Here is a 21,003-nt window from a genome sequence, read left to right as displayed (position 1 = left end):
TTCCCCTGCTGCACCTTGCAGTGCAGACCCTGTGAGCCAGGCTGTGCCCCTGCAGCCTCTGGGAGCCCACAGGGAACAGCAGATATCCACTGGCAGCATGTGGAAGATCCATGGAACAGATGGATACCTTAAGGAGTTGATGGTCCTGGCAGGACCTGTGGCCCCATGGAGAAAGGAGCCCCTTTGGAGAAGGTTTTCTGACAGGGCTTGTGATCCCCTGGGGGATCCATGCTGGAGCAGTCTGTTCCTGAAGGAACACACCCCATGGAAGAAACCCACACATGGAAGGGAGCAGAGGAAGTCTGAGTCCTTCTGGGGAGGAAGGAGTGGCAGAGACACATGAATTGATCACAACCTTCCCTCCTGGTCCCCCTGCATGCTTGGGAAAGGAGAGGTAGAGAAAATAAGGAATGGAATTGAGCCCAGGCATAAGGGAGGAGTAGGGGGGTGGTGTTTTAAAGGTTGGGTTCATTTCTTCTGACCCTATTCTGATTTCATTGGTATTAAATTTTAATAGTATCTCCAAGTCAAGTCCATTTTGCCCCTGATGGTAATTAGTGAGTGACTTATCCCTGTCCTTGTCTCAACCTACAAGACTCCTTTTATTTTCTCTCTCCTATTCTGATGAGGAGAGAAATAATAGAATTACTTTGGTGGGCACATGGCATCCAGGCACAGTCAACTCATTCCATAGTGAAATTTAGATTATTTCATAAAAAGGAATATTCAGAAGCGGTCCATCAAAGTCTTTAATTTAAATTACTTTCAACATTTTATAATAATATTTACCAGTGATGTTTTCCAAAAAGAGATGTGGGCACAGCTGTGACTAAATGCTTCATCACAAATTATTTTGGATCCATCAAACTTTTCTAAAGATAAAGATGAATTCAATGCATCAACACAGGAATAAGCAGTTTGTTGCTGGCAACACTGATGTGCACAGTGACATAATATTCACTGTCTATATCACTGGCCCTACCTATGAGTCATCAAAAAAATTCTCTATTGCATACTAAACCCTCAGCCACACTGTGCTTTGTCTCTCACCTAATATTTGGTGCCTCTGAATAATGCATGTGAACATCAGTAAACATGAAACCCAGGGACTGTGGTAGAAATTGAGTTAGTTTCTGCTAAAATCAAAATTAGGTTTTATGTGGATTCTATTTAATTCCAAATATACCTTTATTCACAGTTATTTTTAGCTGTATTTAGGGTAGAATAAATTCTGTTTTCCAGATAAAATTGTTGTAATTACTGATGAAAAGACCGTACATTTGCAACAGATGGGATACACATTTTATATACTTCACCTTCTTTGCCAAAATTCACTCTGCTGATGCATTTAACATGCACTTTCACCTTTTAATTATACAACTATAAGTTAGTTATACAACTATAAGTTAAAAATATGAATACTCAACTCTAGGGTGTATTTTAGAATTCCCAAAACAAAAAGATAAAAAGATGAGTTGCTATGGAGAAGCAATGAAGAAAGTTTTACAATGATACTAAACACAACAAAAAGTCTCAAAGTGTAATTACTATATAACATTTTATTGGTGGGTTCAGTAAGAACACTTAAGTTCAGTCCCTAGGACTGAGCATTTGTTATAATTAGACCAATTTCATAGGTTGTATTCAAGGCATTTGATTGTTTCAGCAAAAACTTTTGATAGATGTTTAATCAAAAATAACAATAGGCAGGTATGAGTTGTTGTTTTTCCTCATAGTAATCAGCTCTTCAATAATCTGTCACTTTCTCATTCCTCCCTACATATTCCTTGAGAAAATTGAAAGAAAGGACAGAATGATCAGCTAGTGTTTCATGAAGATAGGTGAGAAGGCATGAATTACAGTGCAAAAGATATCCCAAATTTCCTCACCACCTGGATGAGCTCAATGTGCCTTTCAAAGCCACAGCACAGAGACCAGGCTTTTAGTCTGTATGGAAACTTGTGAATTCTGATAACAAATGCTGTTCTTTCACTAAAGAGATGATTACTAACTGAGGAGCTACTGAGTGCACTGAACGGGCTGAATAGATGTGCTGGATGTGGAAACAAAACACTTTTGACCAGTAGACAAAGGGAAGGCAGTAAACATGGGTGTTTGGGATTTTAGAAAAGCTTTTGATACGATCTATCTCTCACTGCATTTTTATGAATAAAATGCCCAGCATACAGCTGGACATGCACACAACATGACGGGTGAACCACTTGCTGAAGGGTCAGGTTCAAAATGAAGTAACACCTCTCTGGTGACCAGTCACTAGAACTGAAAAATTCCAAATTCTGGATGAGAGACCTGCTTGATCTCAAGACATGAGGTCTTTAAATATTACCTGAAAAAAGAGAATATTGATAACACATGTCATAAAATTTGCATTGTGCTGTGCTTGTGAGTAATTTTTCCACCTTATGTGGCAGAAGAACCTGCAAATCTTAAATTCCACAACAGCATTCTGATTGTCCATTTGATGGCACTAACATTTGGCAGTGGATTTCAGTGTCCCATTGGAAAACTTAAGTGCACACACACTTTGCTGGCTTTCTTATGTAGGCACCCTGAGGACAAACAATTAATTAATAGAGAGCTTGTTCAAAGGAAGTGCTTTTAAAGTGCTTCTTCCTTTTGTAATTCTTTATAGATTATCAATTTCAACATTTTTGACCATCATAGCGTTGCACAGTAACCTTCCTTCCTCTTCTCCCCTGTCACCAGCAAGTAACACAGCTTTCAAGAGGTAAAATGTTTAAGTTAAAAAGATAAATAAATCAAAATAAAATAAAGCATCCTTTTAGGTAGACCTTTCAGGGAAATATTTTCTGGCCCTGTTTCTTTATCACCCTGGGGGAAAACCAAGTTTCTAAAGCTAGTGATGGACTGCCCACTATGAGAAATTTTAAAGTATAAAAAAGAAAAGAAAAAAAAAGAGCACCACGACACTGAAGTAGATAGATGATCTCAAACCTCTCTGCGATTAACTGGATACAGAAGAAAATGAAATAGCAACCTAAGAACACTATTTTTTCAAAGTGATTTATCTGTTATATTAAACAGCAGGAAAATCCTTTCTAGAAAAATCCTTTGGAGAAAGAACATGTACTCCTATTAGTGTTTGGTACACTGCTGCAGCACATAAATATCCAAGGTAGCAAATACAGGACTAGGCTTGCAGTTTTAGAAATTATGCCATAAAACAACTATTTCCTTTAATTCCCAATATGCAGTTATTTTTGTTTTTTATTTTTTAATAAATAAATATGGCAGAATCTCATTCTCTCACCAGATTAAGACCCTGTGCTTTTAGGATACTCACAGTAGTACCTTCTCAGGTGCAATCAATCAGATGCTGTACCTGATAATATTCAGGTCCTTCTCCCCTGCCATCAGTCTTTACTGTTGGTAAGCGAGTGCTACAGTGGCATCTTCTGGCATACAGAAGAATTAATTGCCTTCTTGCTGAGAAAGAACACTGCTATTTAAAAAGGTAAGTTAAGAAACAAGACTGAAGAACTGAAATAAAAAGCACCTGCTGTTCCTCAATTATTCTGTTTAGAGCAATTGAAATAGTAATGAATGGTGAGAAATTAAAATCCACTTCCTTGCTAAGTGGCCGTTTGGACACAGAGTTTATGTGTGAGTCAACTGCTCCTAAGGCTATTAGTATCCTACATAATGACTTACAATTATGTCAGTTGACATAAAATGACAAATGGTAGTTAATTAGAAAAAAGGAAGGAGCAATAAAAAAGGAAGAAAAAAGGCTATAGATAGCACTAACTAGAAGAGGAATAAAATCTGATGGTTCTCTTTTTGAAACCATAGCTAAACACTTTCTTTTACATTTTATGACTAACATTTTTTTGAAACTGCTACACAGTAAAATAAATTAATGTTTATGGATTTGGGGATGATGAGAGTTGTTAATGAACTGAATATTACATTTGAAATTTTACTAGAAAACTACTTTATAACTTCATAAAAATGTTACTGAGCTCACAGCTTTTAATCAGAATCTCTTTAATTATATATTTTCCTTTTCTATGATATATTCTATGTCATTATGCATCACATGTCTTGCTAAGTGCTTTTAAATAAGAAGTGAATCTTGAGAAGCAGAAACAGCAACTTCCTCAGTCTACTCATAAGAGTCTGAAGGTCACACAGGTTCTGAATGCAGGTCGTGAAAAGATAAATTTTTTCTACTCTCTGTTGAATTTTTCCCTTTTTTGTGGAAGTTGGTAACACCAGTATCAGGTTATCAATCACAGGGGCCATTTTGCACAATGGAAACTACTGGGATTTTGGTAGTTACTGACTGTCTCAAAGAACCTAATCCCAAATCTGTCAAAATACTTGCTACAGCAGCATGAGCAGCAGAAGTCCTGGGTGTGCATTAGCAGACCTACAAGCAAACACTTGGTAACTTAGAAAAAGTAACAGATCTTGCCCTCGACAGGCCAAACCACTGTGTGTTTGCAGCAGTGGGCTCCCAGCTGAGCCCACAGTGCTGGCCAGAGAGCTCACAGCTCACGGCCGCAGCGAGCGATTAACCTCAGCCTGTCCCCTGGGCCACACTTCCAAAAGTGATTCCCTCTTGGTAAGGACAGGACTGCCCTGTGCTGTCTGACACACCAGTGCCCAGTGTGCAGTCTCACTGGGTGTGTGTGCCCCAGTGCTGGCAGTGGGGGCTGTAGGGATGCCATCTGCGAGGAGAGACTGGGATGCTTCATGCCTGACACAGGCATTTGCAGTGGGATTCAGCAGATCCATCCAGGGCACGGCTCAGCCCCACCAGTCAGGACTGTGGTGTCCCAGGGAAAATGTATTTTAAAAAGGGAAAAATTCTGCTTATCACTGAGAAGGAGGAGGTGAGCGTGGTGGAAGTGAGAGAAACTGAGAGAAACAACCTTCTGAGCACCAAGGTGAGAGAAGAAGGAGAGGGAAGAGGTGCTCCAGGCACCACAGCAGAGACTTCCCTGAGCATCTGAAAGGAGCTGGTTACCACACTGCAGCCTGAGGAGGACTTTGTGTTGGAGCAGGTGGATGTGCCCTGAAGGAAGCTGCAGCTTTTGGAGAAGACCCACGCTGGCACAGGGAAGAGAATGTGAGGAGAAAAGGCAGCAGAAAGGAGCTGCTATGAACTGGCTGCAATCAATCCCTTTTCCTTGTCACCCCTGCAACACCCAGTGTCAGAAGGAGGCAAAGGAGCTGGGAATTAAACAATAACATGGATTAAAAAGAAGTGGGTGATGGGGGTGAAGCCATTTGGTTTTTGCCATCTGACTCTATTTTAATTGGCAAGAAATTAACTTTCTTCAAGTTGAGTCTTTTCATTTTTGGGATGTTAATTGGTAAGTGATCTTTCTGATTTTATCTTAACACAAGAAAGCTTTTGTCTCATCACACTATTTTTTTATTATTTGTTGAGGACTGGGAGCTAGAGAATAGCTGAGTACCCATCTGGCAATCAACCATATCAACCCTGCACATCTATATTAACATAGAGCAGAAGCACATTCAGTTTGCATCGAAGTTTTGGTCTGTATTAAAGAGCATCATTTGTGGTTCAGCTACAGTGACTAGAAGAGACACAGCCCCAGAGGATGGGCAAGGTGGGCAGCACAGATCACCTTCTCAGCTAAATTAATTTGCAAATGATAGTCCATACTCTTATTTTGCCTGTATTTGAGGTGTGTCTAGGTGTCTTGTGTGTCTAAGTCTTGGAAGTACCAGAGAGGAGTAAATTGTAACCTGGAAACAAAACTATTCAAGTTCCTTATTATCATTCAGTTCATTTAAATATATGAGTAGTCATTTTTAGTTATTGGAAACAAAATCTCTGATGTGCACTTTTAATTAGCAAACCCTTAAACAATAAATATTTTATTAATCTCAAGATCTTCTGCAAGTCATAACATATGATCAATATTTTTGTCCATAACTAGTTCTTGATGAACAATTTTATTAGGAAATATCTAATAGTTCCTTCATTTTTTTGCTTTTTTTTTTTGCTAATGACTGTGTTTATACATGTAAGGCAACAACACAATATGCAGTAAATTACTATTTAGCAGCTATTTACTTCATATGCAGCTACTTCCTTTTAAAATAACTCCCACATTCTGGTTTTGCTCCCTGACATTTCAGAACAGGTTTTTTTTAACAGCTAGCTGTCTCCACTCTAGCAACTGACATATTTTCCAAATGTCACTGTTACAATCCATAAGATTCTCTTAAGAATATTACACTTTCTACATCACTATCAGCTGTGCAAGTGCCATAAACTGTGTTTCTCACATCCCAAAGCTGGTCACAGGATCTTCTCTTTAGCCTCAGAGATGCAGCCTTACATTTATGTACATTTCTACTTTAGACTGTGAACACTGGGGAAAAAAATGGAAAACGGTGGAAGAGACATGGTAAAGGTTTGTACAAGCACATTTCTACATTTCTCTTTTACATCCTTCTCTAGTCAGACTTGTTCTCATTCAGATGTCTCAATCAAACATTTTCCTCAAAAAATCCTCTTTGGTAGTTTCTTATTATTAGACATTATATTTCATCCTATTCCTGTTCTCGAGGCTACATTTTAGCTTCTCCAGGTTAGGTCTCAGAGACATTTTGGCCCTGAATTAAAATGACATTGATTGATCTATGTCCACAATCCTTAGGGCATTAGTGATAATAAAATAAAAACAAAAGTTTCATGTCCTTTCTAGAAATCTGACCTATCTTTCTATATGGTCTCTTCATGTTTATAACAACCCCAAATCATATGCCTCTATGAAAAACACAGCAGCTACTCAGGAGGCCCTAAATTCAGTTTGTGCTGTTAAAGCATTTAACTGGGGATGACAGCAGGCAGCATCAACCTGAGAAAGGAATCCAAATGGGAGAAAAGCTCCATGTTTCAGAGACCTAATGGGCTTGACTTAAAAAATGCTAGTGACTACATGGTTCCACAAAGGATGCTTTGATGAAGTCTGTGTCTATAGAGCTGTGATGTAACCCTCTCTTTCTGCATGTCACAATGAAGCAGATTTTCCCTTCTTTAAGCACATCTACTATCCTTGAGAAGTGTCTGCTCATTGGGGCTCTAAATAGGGACAATAACTAAAGTTAAGCATGTCTAACCTCACTGCTACTGGCCAATATCTGGGGAAGTCATTCTCGTTAGTCAACCTTTGAAACCCCAACCACTGGAATTTATGTCCAGGTTAATCTATCTAAATGTAGGTCTCTAGAGTATAATGTTTAATAAATATGAGCTAACTTCTGCTATAGACACTGGAAACAGAGTTCATGCAATAAAAATAAACCAGTGACGACATACAGAAACAGACTCCTGAAATGATCTGCTAAAATGACAGCGTGTCTAAGCAACAGAGTCCCACCCCTCCAATTAGGTATTTGCTATAGCTTTTTGCCTTGCAACATCTTTTCCACATAGCCTTGCAAAAACCTTTTCCATACATTTAATTCTGGAAACTTAATATTAGTACTAGTGCCTGTTATCAGACTACTTGTAGAAATGAGACATCGCAATCCTGAACCAGATTGGAATTATACCTCACCACTTCCTTTCAAAATAAGAAAAGAAAAAGAAAAGTCCACTTACCATCTTCCAGGTACATTATTTTACAGAATACAGGTCATAACTGAGTATTTTGAATAGTTTCACTCTTTTTTTAGGGAACTTCTGATGATTTATATAAGTGTGTGTATATGTGTATATATACATATATATGTTCACACAATTTTTGCAGATTTTAAGATCAAGATCTTTCTTAGGCTTGTATCTCCCTTACATTGCTTCTTGGGGGAAAAAAATTGCTATGTTTCTGTAGCAAACACAAATTAATTGATTCTCTTTTATTTAAAAGTTAGCAAATGGTTTGAGCATGAATTACTGAGAAGCAGATTAGTCAAGGCATTGGAGTTATAATCATTAATAGTGGAAGACACAACTATGAAACTAATCTAATTTAAGTGTCTGCACAGGTTGCAAAGGGAACTCTCAGGAGATCACACACACTTTGATTTTCTAAAAGAATATAATAAAGCCTGGAGATGCATGACAGGCCAAAGAGCAACCTTTGACTATAAATCACCTTGGAGTAAATCAAAGTGTGACATTTATCATGGTAACATTCTGTTTAAGAAATAGAAAGATAACAGTCTGAAATCATTCACAACTTTAAAAAAGGACAGATTCTTTCATAAGTAGTGTTTTACAATTCCTTTTTGATTCAGTGAAGTAATTTCTTATTCAGGTAATGGCTATGAAAGTTTTGTGTTGTTGTAGTTTTAGATTTATTTTTGTGTTCAAAATCTAAAAGGAGAAACAGGTAAAAAAGATACCAAGAAGGTTTGATACCAAAACACACCATGGGATTTACAGACATTCCCAATTCTTTTTTCACCAGTAGCCATTTTCTACATCACAGATGATGGAGAATAGGAATGATTTCTTCTCCCAGCAAACTAGAGCTTTGAGCAATGTGAATTCTGTTTTACAGGTCTGATAATTTGTATTTGCAAGTACCCCCTGTATTTTTTATTGCAAGAAGTAATTAGTGATACTGACAATAAGACTGTGAAGTACATTTAAAGATATGAACTCTTATCTAAAAATAAAAATCAATATTGAACAGAACCAGAGTGAATGCAAAAGAACCTAACTTTGGGAAGGTGTTTTCTAACTAACTTTAGATATCTGTACTTAAGTTACTGGAGCTTGTCCTTTTAAAGTCAGTTGAGAGAAATAAGGATTGTAGGGCACAAGTCTCATCTTAACAGACATACTTAATGTAGGCCTAACGAGCTGTGCCCTCATGTGCTTACTCATTTTCAGGGATGCTTGTTAATTTCTTTACAGTGGCTATAAATGAAGTCTAAATTTTTTAGCTCATGAAGAAAAATCCTGTCACTGTGTCTATCATTATGTAAGTAGGGTTGCATTCTAAGGAAAAAAATGAAATTCACAGTAAGCTATAGCTGTCCTCCAATATTCATGTTTAGATTTTGGATGGTAATAGGAAGCATTTTTACTCTAAACTTGAAGTAGTTAATCTGATCATTTAAAGGAATTGTTACTAGAATATGATAATAGTTTCAAACTACAGAGGTTAGCTTTATATATTCTCTCACTCAAAGAAATAAAACCAGTTAATTTCTACAAAAAGAAAAAAAAAAGGGCAACTCAGTTTGAGGCTTTTGGTCAGTAGAGTAGAAGAAAACTGGAAGAGTAAAAGAATCATCCATAGTGGACAATAAAATCTATCACAGGCAGTATTGGAAATGGAACATCAAGAGAGAGATGCAGCTCTTCCCCTCTTTCTGGAAAAAAAAAATTAAAACATGGACAGATTTAAAAAGAATACTTCAAAATTATGAAGGATTTCTCATGTAAAGATCTCCTAGGCACAATAAAATCAGTCATAAGGGTAACTGGAGATGAAGGTGAGTATTCAGGTCTGTTCTTTAAAATGCATTGACTTTTGAGAGCTTATTTGAAGTAAAAAACTCTCACATCTTTGAGGATTAGACATCACGGCTCAGAGAAAGGGATTGATTTAAAATACAATTAATTAAAAGGAATGTATTTTTGCAGCAAAACACCTGCTCATTTTTGTTTTGCATAAAGGAAAACATTATGAATTCTCACCCACTGAATTAATGGAAGTATTTGATAAAACAGTGAATGTGGTTAGAATACAGGGATCAAGAGTTATAAAAATTTTTTTCTTCATATCCCTAATACATTATTATGAAACACATTTCAAAGAACACATTAACAAATAATGAATATTTATTTATTTATTGAATTTTAATCAATGACTAATTAGAAATTATTAAAATATAATATTGAAGTTGGTTCTATTAAATGTTACACGTATTTCTGCTAACTTCAGAAGTAGTGGTATTATAAGAAGGTAATGACTTGAAAAATACAATTAGAACTTTTTAACTCCATCAAAACTTATTATGTGGTCTCTCTGGAAAATACAAACTCATATGAAGTCAGTGAAATGATGCCTACTCAGAATAAAGTCAATCAGAACTGATTTCAAACCTAAAAAATTAGCCTTATTATTTTCCAATTAACCATACTTTGCATAAACTAGCAGTGTATTTTGACTTGATTGTGCACATATTAGATGCACATGCAAAAACAAATAGTCCATAACTTAATATAGAATAGATAAGGAATTTTATTGTCTAGTATGGAAAATAAAAGATGGTACAGTTATTTTTTTAAGAGTCGTTGCCTTGATGAAATTCTCAAAGTTCTTCTCTGTTAACAGGATGAATCATAAACCTTTAGAAGATGTTTTAGGGAAAAAACCCAATACACCTAAGTTCAGGTCAGACATTGGTGAAGTGGTTATTCTGGTTTTAGACTATCTGCCAGCTGAATGGCTTTAACCACAGCTGTAGAGACCTAGCCTGATTGTTATCTCCTACTCTATCCAAATGACTAAACAGTCTTTGCACCTGAGGGAGACACTTACAGTAGGTAAAGGCAGGAAACAATGCACTTGAGATAACACACAGCTTTTTGAAGGATTAGCCTTAGCTGGCTTGCCACTGGCTCATTTCATGGGATTGGATTAGTAAATAACACAAATTCTATGGTATCACATAAACCATTTGCATTTACAGTCACAGTTTATTCTGTGTTTGTGGAGTGGATATGGTTAACCTTTTCTTGCTAAGCTAGAAGAAGTGGCACTTAATGATTGTTCTTGACACATTTTAAAGAATTCAATGTCGGCTTTTTTTAACCTTACAAATAAGTCAAGAAAAAATCTGTTTGTATTCCCCATCTCAAAATTTTGTTTCTAGCTGGTGGTTTGTGTTTGAGATATGTCTGAAAGATCTTTGTAGAGGAGGAGCAGGAAATGAGAGAGCTCACAAAACAAACCATCCCATTTCAAAAGAGGAAATACAGCCTTGCCTTATGGAGGGCAAAAACTTCCACACAGAAGGTGTTTTTACTCTCCACCTTTCTTAAGAGTACCATTCAGAATTAAATCTTGTAGTCCACAGTAGGAAACTTGACATTCACTGTCAGGTCAATTTGAGCAAGGGCTGTATCTGTACTTGGCTTTCTTTACCTCTGTAATTGCTTCTGTGCTTTTTGGCATAAAATTTAGGTGAAATAAGGGAATGGTGTATTAATTATTTAATCAGTAAGAAACTTGTTGATTGAAAGCTTTGAAATTTCTATATGTCCAGAAGACCAATCACAAGAATTTGGGGTTTTTCTCCCCTCTCTCTATCCAAGGAAATATCCTGAAGGATGTCCATGCTTGTGAAAAGTTAGAAGAAAAAGCACAAATCCATGGAGAGCAGTTAATTGTAGCCTTAGTATTCTCCATGCTGATAAATTACTCTTTTATTAATCCATTACCACATAAAGTGTCTATCTCCACAAAGATAACTTTATTCTGATGTATAGCATAGCAGCCCAGATGATACACAACCTTCATGATACCTTTACTACACAATGCCATATTCTGTGTTTCTCTGATATTTACAAGAAGGAGCTCTTGAAGTGCTACAACTTTATATATAAATATAGTATTTTATATATAAATATTATATAATTTTTTGTTCTTTTTTTTCCTCTCTTCACAGGAGAATCCAGAGCAGAGAAGGACATGCTGGTGTATATTCTCTGTCCTCAAGTTTGGGAGGCATAAAGCAGTAGGCAGGAGGGGGATTTTGGAAGTTTTAAAAAACTAGTAATAAGTAATAAACCAGAATTTGTTCAACAGGTAGGTGCTGTACAATAGCACTTTTCCAAGATTGGCACTGGCTACTTTGATTCTACCGCTTTGGAAATAAAAATTTAGGACATTCTTTATCCTGATAAGTAGCTATGACACCTAATATCTTATTAGTTTTCATCAGGAAATATTACAGAATGGATGAGAAAGCAATAAACATTAGCACTTTGCCAGAAGTTTGTTTACTGGTAACAGCTGAGTGTAAATATTTATACATTTGAACATTTGTACATTATAAATATTTATACATTTGTTCAATGAAATAATACATGTAGTAAAAGGCTCCAGATTTCTGGTAACTTCAGAATTAATGGTATTATTATAAGGGAATTCCAAGCAAAATATAGCCTCATGTTATAAATGCAGGTTGTTTGTAATAATTGCACTGCTCTGATGTGCTGTTTTAGACCAGTGAGTGTGCTCATCAAACACTATATGATAACTTAAAACCTTTGAAGAGCAATTGTGCTTCTTTCTTTGTGTGTGATAGCTGCTGTCATAAAAATCTTCATGTCAATGTAACATATTAATGCAAGGCAAAAAAACCCCACTGTTGTAAAATATGAATTTTTATATTATCTGAGTTTATTTCTGTCTCTGTGTAAATTCCCTCAGCAAATTTTACATAACCCTTCCCCTTATTTGTTTTTGAATTAACAATCCATCCTGACAGTACAGTTTCAGTCCATTACTCAGGTTAAATTAATCACTCAAAAAGTACAAATGTTGACTCATGAGACAGCGTGCTGAGAGAGAGATGATACTCTTCAAATAGAAAACAATCAAAAATTGAAATATTGTCTTACTTTTTTCAAATGCAGGTCACTTACTTTTTATCATTATGCAGGTCACACCTTTTTGCAAAATACTGCATAAAAAAGTTGTATTGTAACTTTTCTCAGTGTTTGCAAGGCATTTTCAGTGGAATCCTTTTGGTTTTTTCTCACTGCTTGTATTGGTTCTGGCTGAGCTTGAGTTCCTTTTCCCATAGCAGCCCCCACAGTGCTGTGCAGTTTGATGGCACTTGGCACCTGTCAACCCACCACAGTGCTTCATGTTGTTGTACATCTGGCAACTTTACCTGCTCAGACTTCACTGGCTGGTGAAAGTCTATGCTTAAGGACACAAAAGTGGTTTTCGGATTTTTGGGGGGTTTTTTTTTGGTGGAAATCTTCGGAATTTGTTCATCCTTTGTCTTTGTTTATGCTTCAATAATTTAAATCATCACGTATTTTTGTGCCAACACTTGATCATGCACACAGAAAAATCTTTGAACTTCATATGTGTTCACAATATGTATCTTCTTGCTTAGTATTTACTAATTCTGGAAATGCAAATTTTTCACGGGAACGTACTAATTTCAATAAACCTTTCTCTTCAAAAAAGCTGCACAAAAGAAAAGGCTATGAGAGAAAAGAGCTCAGATTGTGATAGTCTTTATGTGAAAAAGAAAGGTGAGATCTCCCAGCCTCTCATTTAGCCTATGAAAATGTTATTGTTAAAAATTAATTTTGCAATATTTAGACCTAACGTGGCATTCACAGCAAGAACTTCTATTTTTCTTATTCATTTTTAATAGAATTGAGATGTTCTGAACTGAATGAACGATGAACAGTGAAGTCATGTTGCCCTTCCAAAGACACCTGAATAACACCTCACATTAACATTTAGGAATTAGGAAGAATACTCTTGTGTGTAAATAAAACCTGAAATCCTACTCAGACATAAGGGATTTCTTACTTTACTGAGGTAACAGAATGTAGATGAGAGTTAAAAAGAATTTAACAGATGGCAAACATCATAATGGAGATTTTATTGCCAGCTTTAAGTAGCTTTGTTCCTAGAATATGCCACCAGAATCAGATTTAACAATGAGAAAAGCAACTATACTGAAGTGGGTGAAGAAGCAGAAAGAGAAGAAAGGACATTTGATACTTGAGAATGCAGTATAATGTCAGGCAAGAGACACAGACTGGTTTATTTATATAGAGACCACAATGTAAAGCCTTTTTCAAGGCTCCAGCATGATTTGAACAAGAAAATAATAATCCACAGATTAAGAAGCCTGAGAAATAAAACATTTAGGAGAATTCTTTCTTCAAAGAGGATGAATATCAGGCGAGATTAAAAAAAAAAATGTGGGAGACAAGGTTTGGCCATGTATATCTTGAGCACAAAGATATCCTCGATATTTCTGCATATTTGAGCCCTGAGATCAGGGAGATCCCAAGGACAGCTCTGGCTGCAGTGTAGAAACATGTGTGCTGCATGTTAAAATGAGCACAGAACGACAAACAAGTGGTAGAGCACTTTTCTGTGAATCGGTGGTCTTGCGAGAAGTATTATGAGAATTTTGATAGATGGTATTGAGAACCTCAGTGGAGTGATATTGGGATTAGCCCCTCCTCACAGAGCTATTTGAAAACAGATTCAAATCAATGTGCAGGTGATAAGTATTTGTTGTTATTACTGCTGCCTTCCGCAGGGGGTTTCAAAGAGGTAATTCATTGTGACGCATGAAATAGTCCTGTGGGAGCTCCCAGGTTAGAGCAGAATAAAACTAGCAAATGAAGTGTCAAGGCTTTATACTACTGTTTATTTTATACATTTAAAGTACACTATCCTTTCCAGTACCTGCATTTCTTCAAATACCTGCACGATTTACTGTATATTAAAAGTACTTTTGAAAGAGCAAACCAGTCAGCACAATTGTGGCGCTTTGAAGCATTAAATATAATATAATGATTGGACTGTTTGATAGGAAAAAATTGATTTTTTAAAAATATAACACATTTAAAACATTTTTGTAATGCAAGGCTATCTTTTCTGTATTACAAATACCAGATCTCTTCACTGGCCTTCTAAAGCCCAAAGGCTGTCACCACACATTTGTCAGTCTTCAGCACCAAATGAAATAAATTCTTACATCTCCAGCACTGAATGTGGAAACAAGGAACCTTTCACTTCACAAGCTACCTGTACACATAAAATTTGTACAAGTTTGTTTGGCAAAAGTATATCCCCTCCCTTCCCCTCTGTTTCTTCTGGGTCTGAATATCAAACACACATCCAAAAGGCAATGACATGGCCAAAATAAAGGTGGATGTGTCTTTATACTTTATTTTTGTGCACAGCAATGTAATAAAAGGGGCTGGTTCTGTATCATCCTTTAATAGCTTTTTAAGATCATTGGTTTGTTGCACACAGGATTATCTCCTTGGTGAAAATGCCTGCAGAAGCTACCAAAAAGAGAGCCCAGGCTATGGCTCGGACCTCTAGATTAAACTATGGAAAAAAATACATAGCAATCCCTTTTTCTTTCCTGTCCAGCTATGAGAGAAAGCAAAGTTGTCCACAAGTAAAAGAATGCAGAAAGTTTTTTGATAAGGAAAAATGATACTAAATTTGTGGCTCTGTAGAAAAGCTAATGTTGAGGATCAAATTTACTGTGGTAAACTTGTAGGCTTGCCTGAAATTCAGACATATTTTTTTAGGTAACTGTAAGCAATATCATCATAGTGAATTTAACTCTTCTTTTAAAAAAACAGAGTTTAAAATCTTACTTAGCTTTTGATTGATACCAGTGATCCATAGCTAAGAAAATTACACAAAATTATATATATTGCAAAAGTACTTGTAAACTATAGATATTAAAAATATAAGCCTAAATTCTTATTATGTTTATATTTTTTTCAATTCTAGTTCCTTACATAAAATCTTAAATCTTGAGAAGACAATTTTGTTTTCTTACTAAAATAGAATGGTTTTCACTTTAAATTTAAATTCCTGAAGTCCTACTCATATATCACAGTGATGCAATAGAAGAATTTTTCAAACACCTGTTTCATCTATCTTAAACATACACTTTAACCTATACTTAAAGACACAAGTGATTACAGAAAAAAAAATCTTAATCTATATTGTAATAAAATTCTACACAATTGAATGTTTTAACTGTTCTGTTGGACAGCCCATATCTGACTACCCAGAACAAGGTAGGACTTTCTGGTACAGATTAAAGACAATTTTAAGACAAATTCCAAAAAGGAAATGCATGTCAGCATAAATCCATGAAATCACAACAGCTCATGGAAGGTATTAGTAGCTCAAGATTTATGCACAAGTCAAAATATCAAACAGTATGGGTTCAGATTTTTGTTCTATAATATCTTAGAAAATGTTCAAATGAAATAGAATTACATGAAAATTTCACTATGCCTAGCACACAGCTTATAATTCTAGCAATTTAGAAGATGTAGTATAAAGAGGATATGAAGGCTAATTATAATTTTGACATTTTGAAAAGATTGCACTAAATATATCAATATTAAGAAAATTCTAATGCAGTAGAAGGGAGTGAAATGAAATATACTGTTCTTGAAATTCCTTTGTCATTTAATACTTTCTTAATAGCTCTAGTCACATTCTAAGACTATTTTACAGTACTTCAATACCACAGTGTGTCATTATCAAATAGATATAAGATATATACTGTATTACAAAGAACATCTGGTTTTAAATATTTGAACTCCTAACTTCTTTTTCCAAAGTTAAACCTCCAAGGGCATGCTAAGGAAGTAAGTTTCCAGACTTTTTTGGATATTGCTCAAAATCCCATCTAGACTTCTAGTAGGACTTGAAAATGTATAGATTAAATGTCAGGGCAAGAAGATCTTAGGCTGATTCCAAACTGAATTAAGGCATGCCCCAAAATGTTCTGCCACATTTTTCCAGCAGTTCAAAAAGAAATGGGAAACCATGTTCTCTAGAGCGACAGTTTTAATTGCCTCTTTCCTGTCAAGTCAAAAAGGACCTGGGGTTCACATCTAAACCTGAAAAATGCAACACCCTCAAATTCAGTGAATTTAATATTCTATAACATATAGGATGCCCCAAAATGCAGGAAAAAAATCAAAATGGAGAAATAGAATTTAGATTAAAAAATTCATCTATTGCCATCATCTCTGCCTGTGTTTCTAAACTGGGAAGAGAAATAAGACATGCTGAAAAATGTCCTGATTCAGAGAAGTAGTAACTTTGGTTATGGTTGGAGTTCTATGCCTATCAAGTGCATAGCCAAAGGATTTTTAATGAAAATTATTCAGAGAATAACAAAACAAAAATACAATGCAACCAAATAAAACCCCAAACTGCATAAAAACAAGACTGTAAGAAAAGTGGAAAGATGAATAAGAAACAGCAGTGGCATCATTGTTGACTGCTTTAATACATTGGTTCCAATAGTTTTCCATGAAATGCAACTACCTCCACCAAACCTCATGGTTTGCCATTGTTTCATGAAAAATTAGTACAGTTTCTCTTTTTAACTACTAAATCTCCTCTGTTGATGTAATAACTCAGAGGGACATGCCACTTTATGCCTACTATTTGACTAAAATACTGTGTTAAGTCTATATTGTGCCAATACCATGTGTTATGATAAAACTGATACTCACTGATACTGTGCTCAGAGAAATCCTATAATTACAGGCCTATTCCTGTAAATCATGGAGCACTACACAGGGGAGTTTGCACATTTTTTCTGAAAAAATTAAGTTGCATACATTAGAGGAAAGCATAACAATTCACTCTTTAAATGCATGAAAGAAACAGAATCATGGACTTACGATCTGTAATTTTCAGGACTCTTTTGAATTCTCCACTTCCAGATCCTCCACAACCATCTTCATCATCACAATCACCACTGATTTGTTCATCTACACCTCCACCACTTCCTGTTTGTTGGAGATCCCATTTGTCAGGTTTTGGAAATGATTTGCCCTGCAACAGCTGAAGACAAGATATATTATGCAAGTTAGCAGTACATGTGGAGAGCTTCAGAGAGTACCCAAAATTTTATATATGTCCCTAGTAATTACCTGATTTGAAAAGGAAATTTCAGGATCAACAAAATGACAATTCTGATTTTTTTTTAACCCTGACTTACAGATAGATTTAAATGAGTGGCATTTGGGGATGTATAGTTTAGTTTTAATTAAAAAGCCACAAAATGTCCTAATCACTATATAAGAAAGTCACCAATTTCTTGCCCAGAGGCCAAGTGGAATGGTTAAGTACATAGAATCATAGAAAAGTTTGGGTTGGAAGAGACCTTTAAAGGCCATCTAGTGCAAATTCCCCTGGAATGAGCAGGGACGTCTTCAACTAGATCAGGTTTCTCAGAGCCCCAGCCCAACCTGATTTTGAATATTTCCAGGGCTGGGTCATCCACCGCTTTCCTGGGAAACCTGTTCCAACATCTCACCACCCTCATTACAAAAAAACTTCTTCCTTATAGGTGGTCAAAAACAAACCTCCTTCAGTTTAAAACCACTGCCCTTATTTCTACCACAACAGACCCCACTAAAATGTTTGTTGCCCCTTTCCTATAGGCCTACTTAGAGCAGATAGAATCTGTGCTACTTAACAGATGGACCTGGATCTTTTAAAGACCCATGTGGTGTCTACAGAGACTTGAGATTCATTTACTGTTTTATGTGAATTTTTCACATTTGAAATACCTGAAATAGTGTGAGAGCTGTATTGCAGCTCAATATTGGTGAATCCAAAACACACTTGTCTGCTCTGGGTGTGTCAGACAGAAATGTGGCAGAAGCTGAAGGAAAAAAAGGTGTTGGGATGATATCAAATGCTTGACCAAGGAACAGCAGACCAAACTGATACATTCAGAGGCAGGGCTAGCATGGAGAGAACTATTTCCAAACGACATCCAGGCATTACTTAGGTAGAACTAATAAAAGGGAGGTAAAATAAAAAAAAGGGATAGCTGGTACTGGCCTAAGCAGTATAGATGATTTGGTTCCAGAAAATAAGATTGTTCTCTGACTCCTTTTTATTTCTCACTATAGAGATGGCCAATGATATCTGCATGATGTATAAGAAAACAGTAGAGTTCTCTTTAAAACATTTCTCCACTCTGTTGAGCACTGCTGAGCAGTCATCTGAATAATGTTAATCTCTCTCATTTATCAAATGTACCAGTGCTGTCACACAGTTTTTAAATACTAGGTGGTACAACTGTCATATACACACAAAAAATGCCCTCTTCCCTATTCAGATTCAGTTCAGTTTATCTGTCAGATAAATATACACATCATAACTTATAAAAACCCAGGTTCTCACAAAGGTTAATAATTCTTATAACCTCATCTCATCCAAAATGCCAGTTTGTACAGCTTTGTGCATTACTCATGCTTTAATCTAGGAAGACTTTACACTGGCTGAAACCTAGTATCTCAGATTCTTTAATTTAAAAATCAGATAGTACTTTCTCCTTAAAGGAGATATTAATTCATTAGAAACAGACTCTGTTGTTTTATACCTTCAAAAATGTGTTTGCTTTTTTGTTTAATGAGATACTGGGTTCATATTTTCACCTGTACACTGAGTTTATTTTCAGATTATGGAGTCACTCCCCAGATGAGGATCTCTTAAGTGCTTTATAGTGCCCAACAAAAAATATTTAATCACTACTGCAATGAGATCATTCAGATAAATCTCAATGCTTCCATAAAATCCACTTGCTCCTCTCTGTAAGAACAGGAGAATGCCACTCACCACTGACTTAGCAGAGCCAATTTATGCAGCACTTTTAATTCAAAAGTTTTATTAGACATTTATATGCTACCAGAAAGACAAATTACCTAGCTAAGAGGAAAAAAAGCTCCTTGGTACTTCTGCTCTGCTCCCTGCTCATTGTGTAATCCATGCCATACTTCTACAAAGTAGTATTTATTGAAACAAAACACAGACTCTTTAATGAACCACACTCAGTTAAAGAGCACACTTCTTTTTCACCCCAATTCATATTGTGACACATTCCCAGGGCCAGTTGTATGATAAGGTACTCTATCCCTGAGATCTGTGGCATAAACATGGGCAGGAACTTCCAGCAAGACAGTTTTCCAAACAAAATGTGTTGCCAAATTTTCTTCAATATGCCATATTTGTATATACCATATATAAAACATATATCTGGTGTGTGTGTGTGTATATATATATATATATATATATATAGGCTTAATAACGTTTTATACTTTGTTGCTTCTTTAAATTTCAGCACAATTTAGTTATTTCTCTTTCCTCTCTTTTTCTTCCTTTTTTTTTAATATTATGCATTATTGGCTTATGAATAGAAACCTTAAAATACAGATGATCCCACTTAATTGCTTTAAAGGTAGGTTCAGTATTGAAAAAGTACTCTAACTTTTTCCAAACTTTTCACTGTGCTTGAGAAAGTAGAGATTAAATAATGAGCTCATTTGTTATTTGGACTTTGTTATTCTCAATTCAGTCTCCTTAATTGTACAAGAAGAAATATTGTCTCCATATAAGTTCACAATTCTCAGTGCTGGTTCTCTACTAAGCAAGACTTGGACCTAGTATAAATTCTTCATTAAACAAAAATCCATGTAGTGCTTCAAAGCTAAATTGATTCACATTATAAATAAAGATAAAAGTTGTTTAAAAGAATTGTTCTATTCTGCTGCACTTTTTATAAACCTATTCTTTAAGAGGAAAATAAGTACATGTTATAGCTGGAAAATTTTGTTGTATATACTTACTGGGTCTTTCAGCTGAATGAGGAGGGTTACCAGCTGTATACTATCTGTACAAAAAGTACCATGGCTGTTTTACTGCTGTGTCATAGTGTAAAATTGTTTATTTTCTTTTTATTTTGTCTAAAAGTTATTCCATTCTATCAAATTTTTTTTTCTCAAAAACCCTGAAACCCCAAATCCCATGAGTTTAATCACACATTATTCCAATTTCAATGAAAGAGACAGCAAATACTCTTGGCAACTGTGTTAATTTGAATGAGGTATGGCAAGGGTTAATTCACTGTTCTGAGACTGCAGTAGATACACCAACATTTCAGGTTTGCTGGTTCTTAATGTTGATGGAAGTTTAATGAACTAACATTTTGGTATCAAAAGCAAGTCCTCTGCTAGTGGCATTTTATTTTCCCAGAAAATTTGGGCACCACTACTATGGTGTATGTGAATGGGGGAATGATTTGGGTGTAAATCAGCTGAAAGGTCTTTGGGAGTCTTCAGCTTCACAGCTTCCCTACATAGCTTTGAGAAATTTGGCCTCCCCCTTAGATCTTTTAGTGCTCAGTTGCCAAAATACCTCTCAGGACTTGGACTGATGGCTTAGTGGAATGCTTTCTTTT

General features: G+C 35.8%; 1 protein-coding gene across 1 annotated transcript in view; it reads right to left on the bottom strand.

Annotated features, from left to right (window-relative positions):
• The window catches only part of GPC5 (glypican 5), a 574,301-nt gene that overhangs the window by 255,079 nt on the left and 298,219 nt on the right, over positions 1-21,003 (bottom strand). Inside the window, exon 8 of the mRNA XM_050976550.1 lies at positions 17,435-17,597. Coding sequence (XP_050832507.1) covers positions 17,435-17,597 — 163 coding nt within the window. The remainder of the gene's footprint in view (positions 1-17,434; positions 17,598-21,003) is intronic.

The sequence above is a fragment of the Serinus canaria genome, chromosome 1, assembly GCF_022539315.1.
Source record: "Serinus canaria isolate serCan28SL12 chromosome 1, serCan2020, whole genome shotgun sequence".
Taxonomy (NCBI): Eukaryota; Metazoa; Chordata; class Aves; order Passeriformes; family Fringillidae; genus Serinus; species Serinus canaria.
Note: the sequence above shows the minus strand (reverse complement) of the source record. Positions and strands in the feature narration are given on the sequence as shown.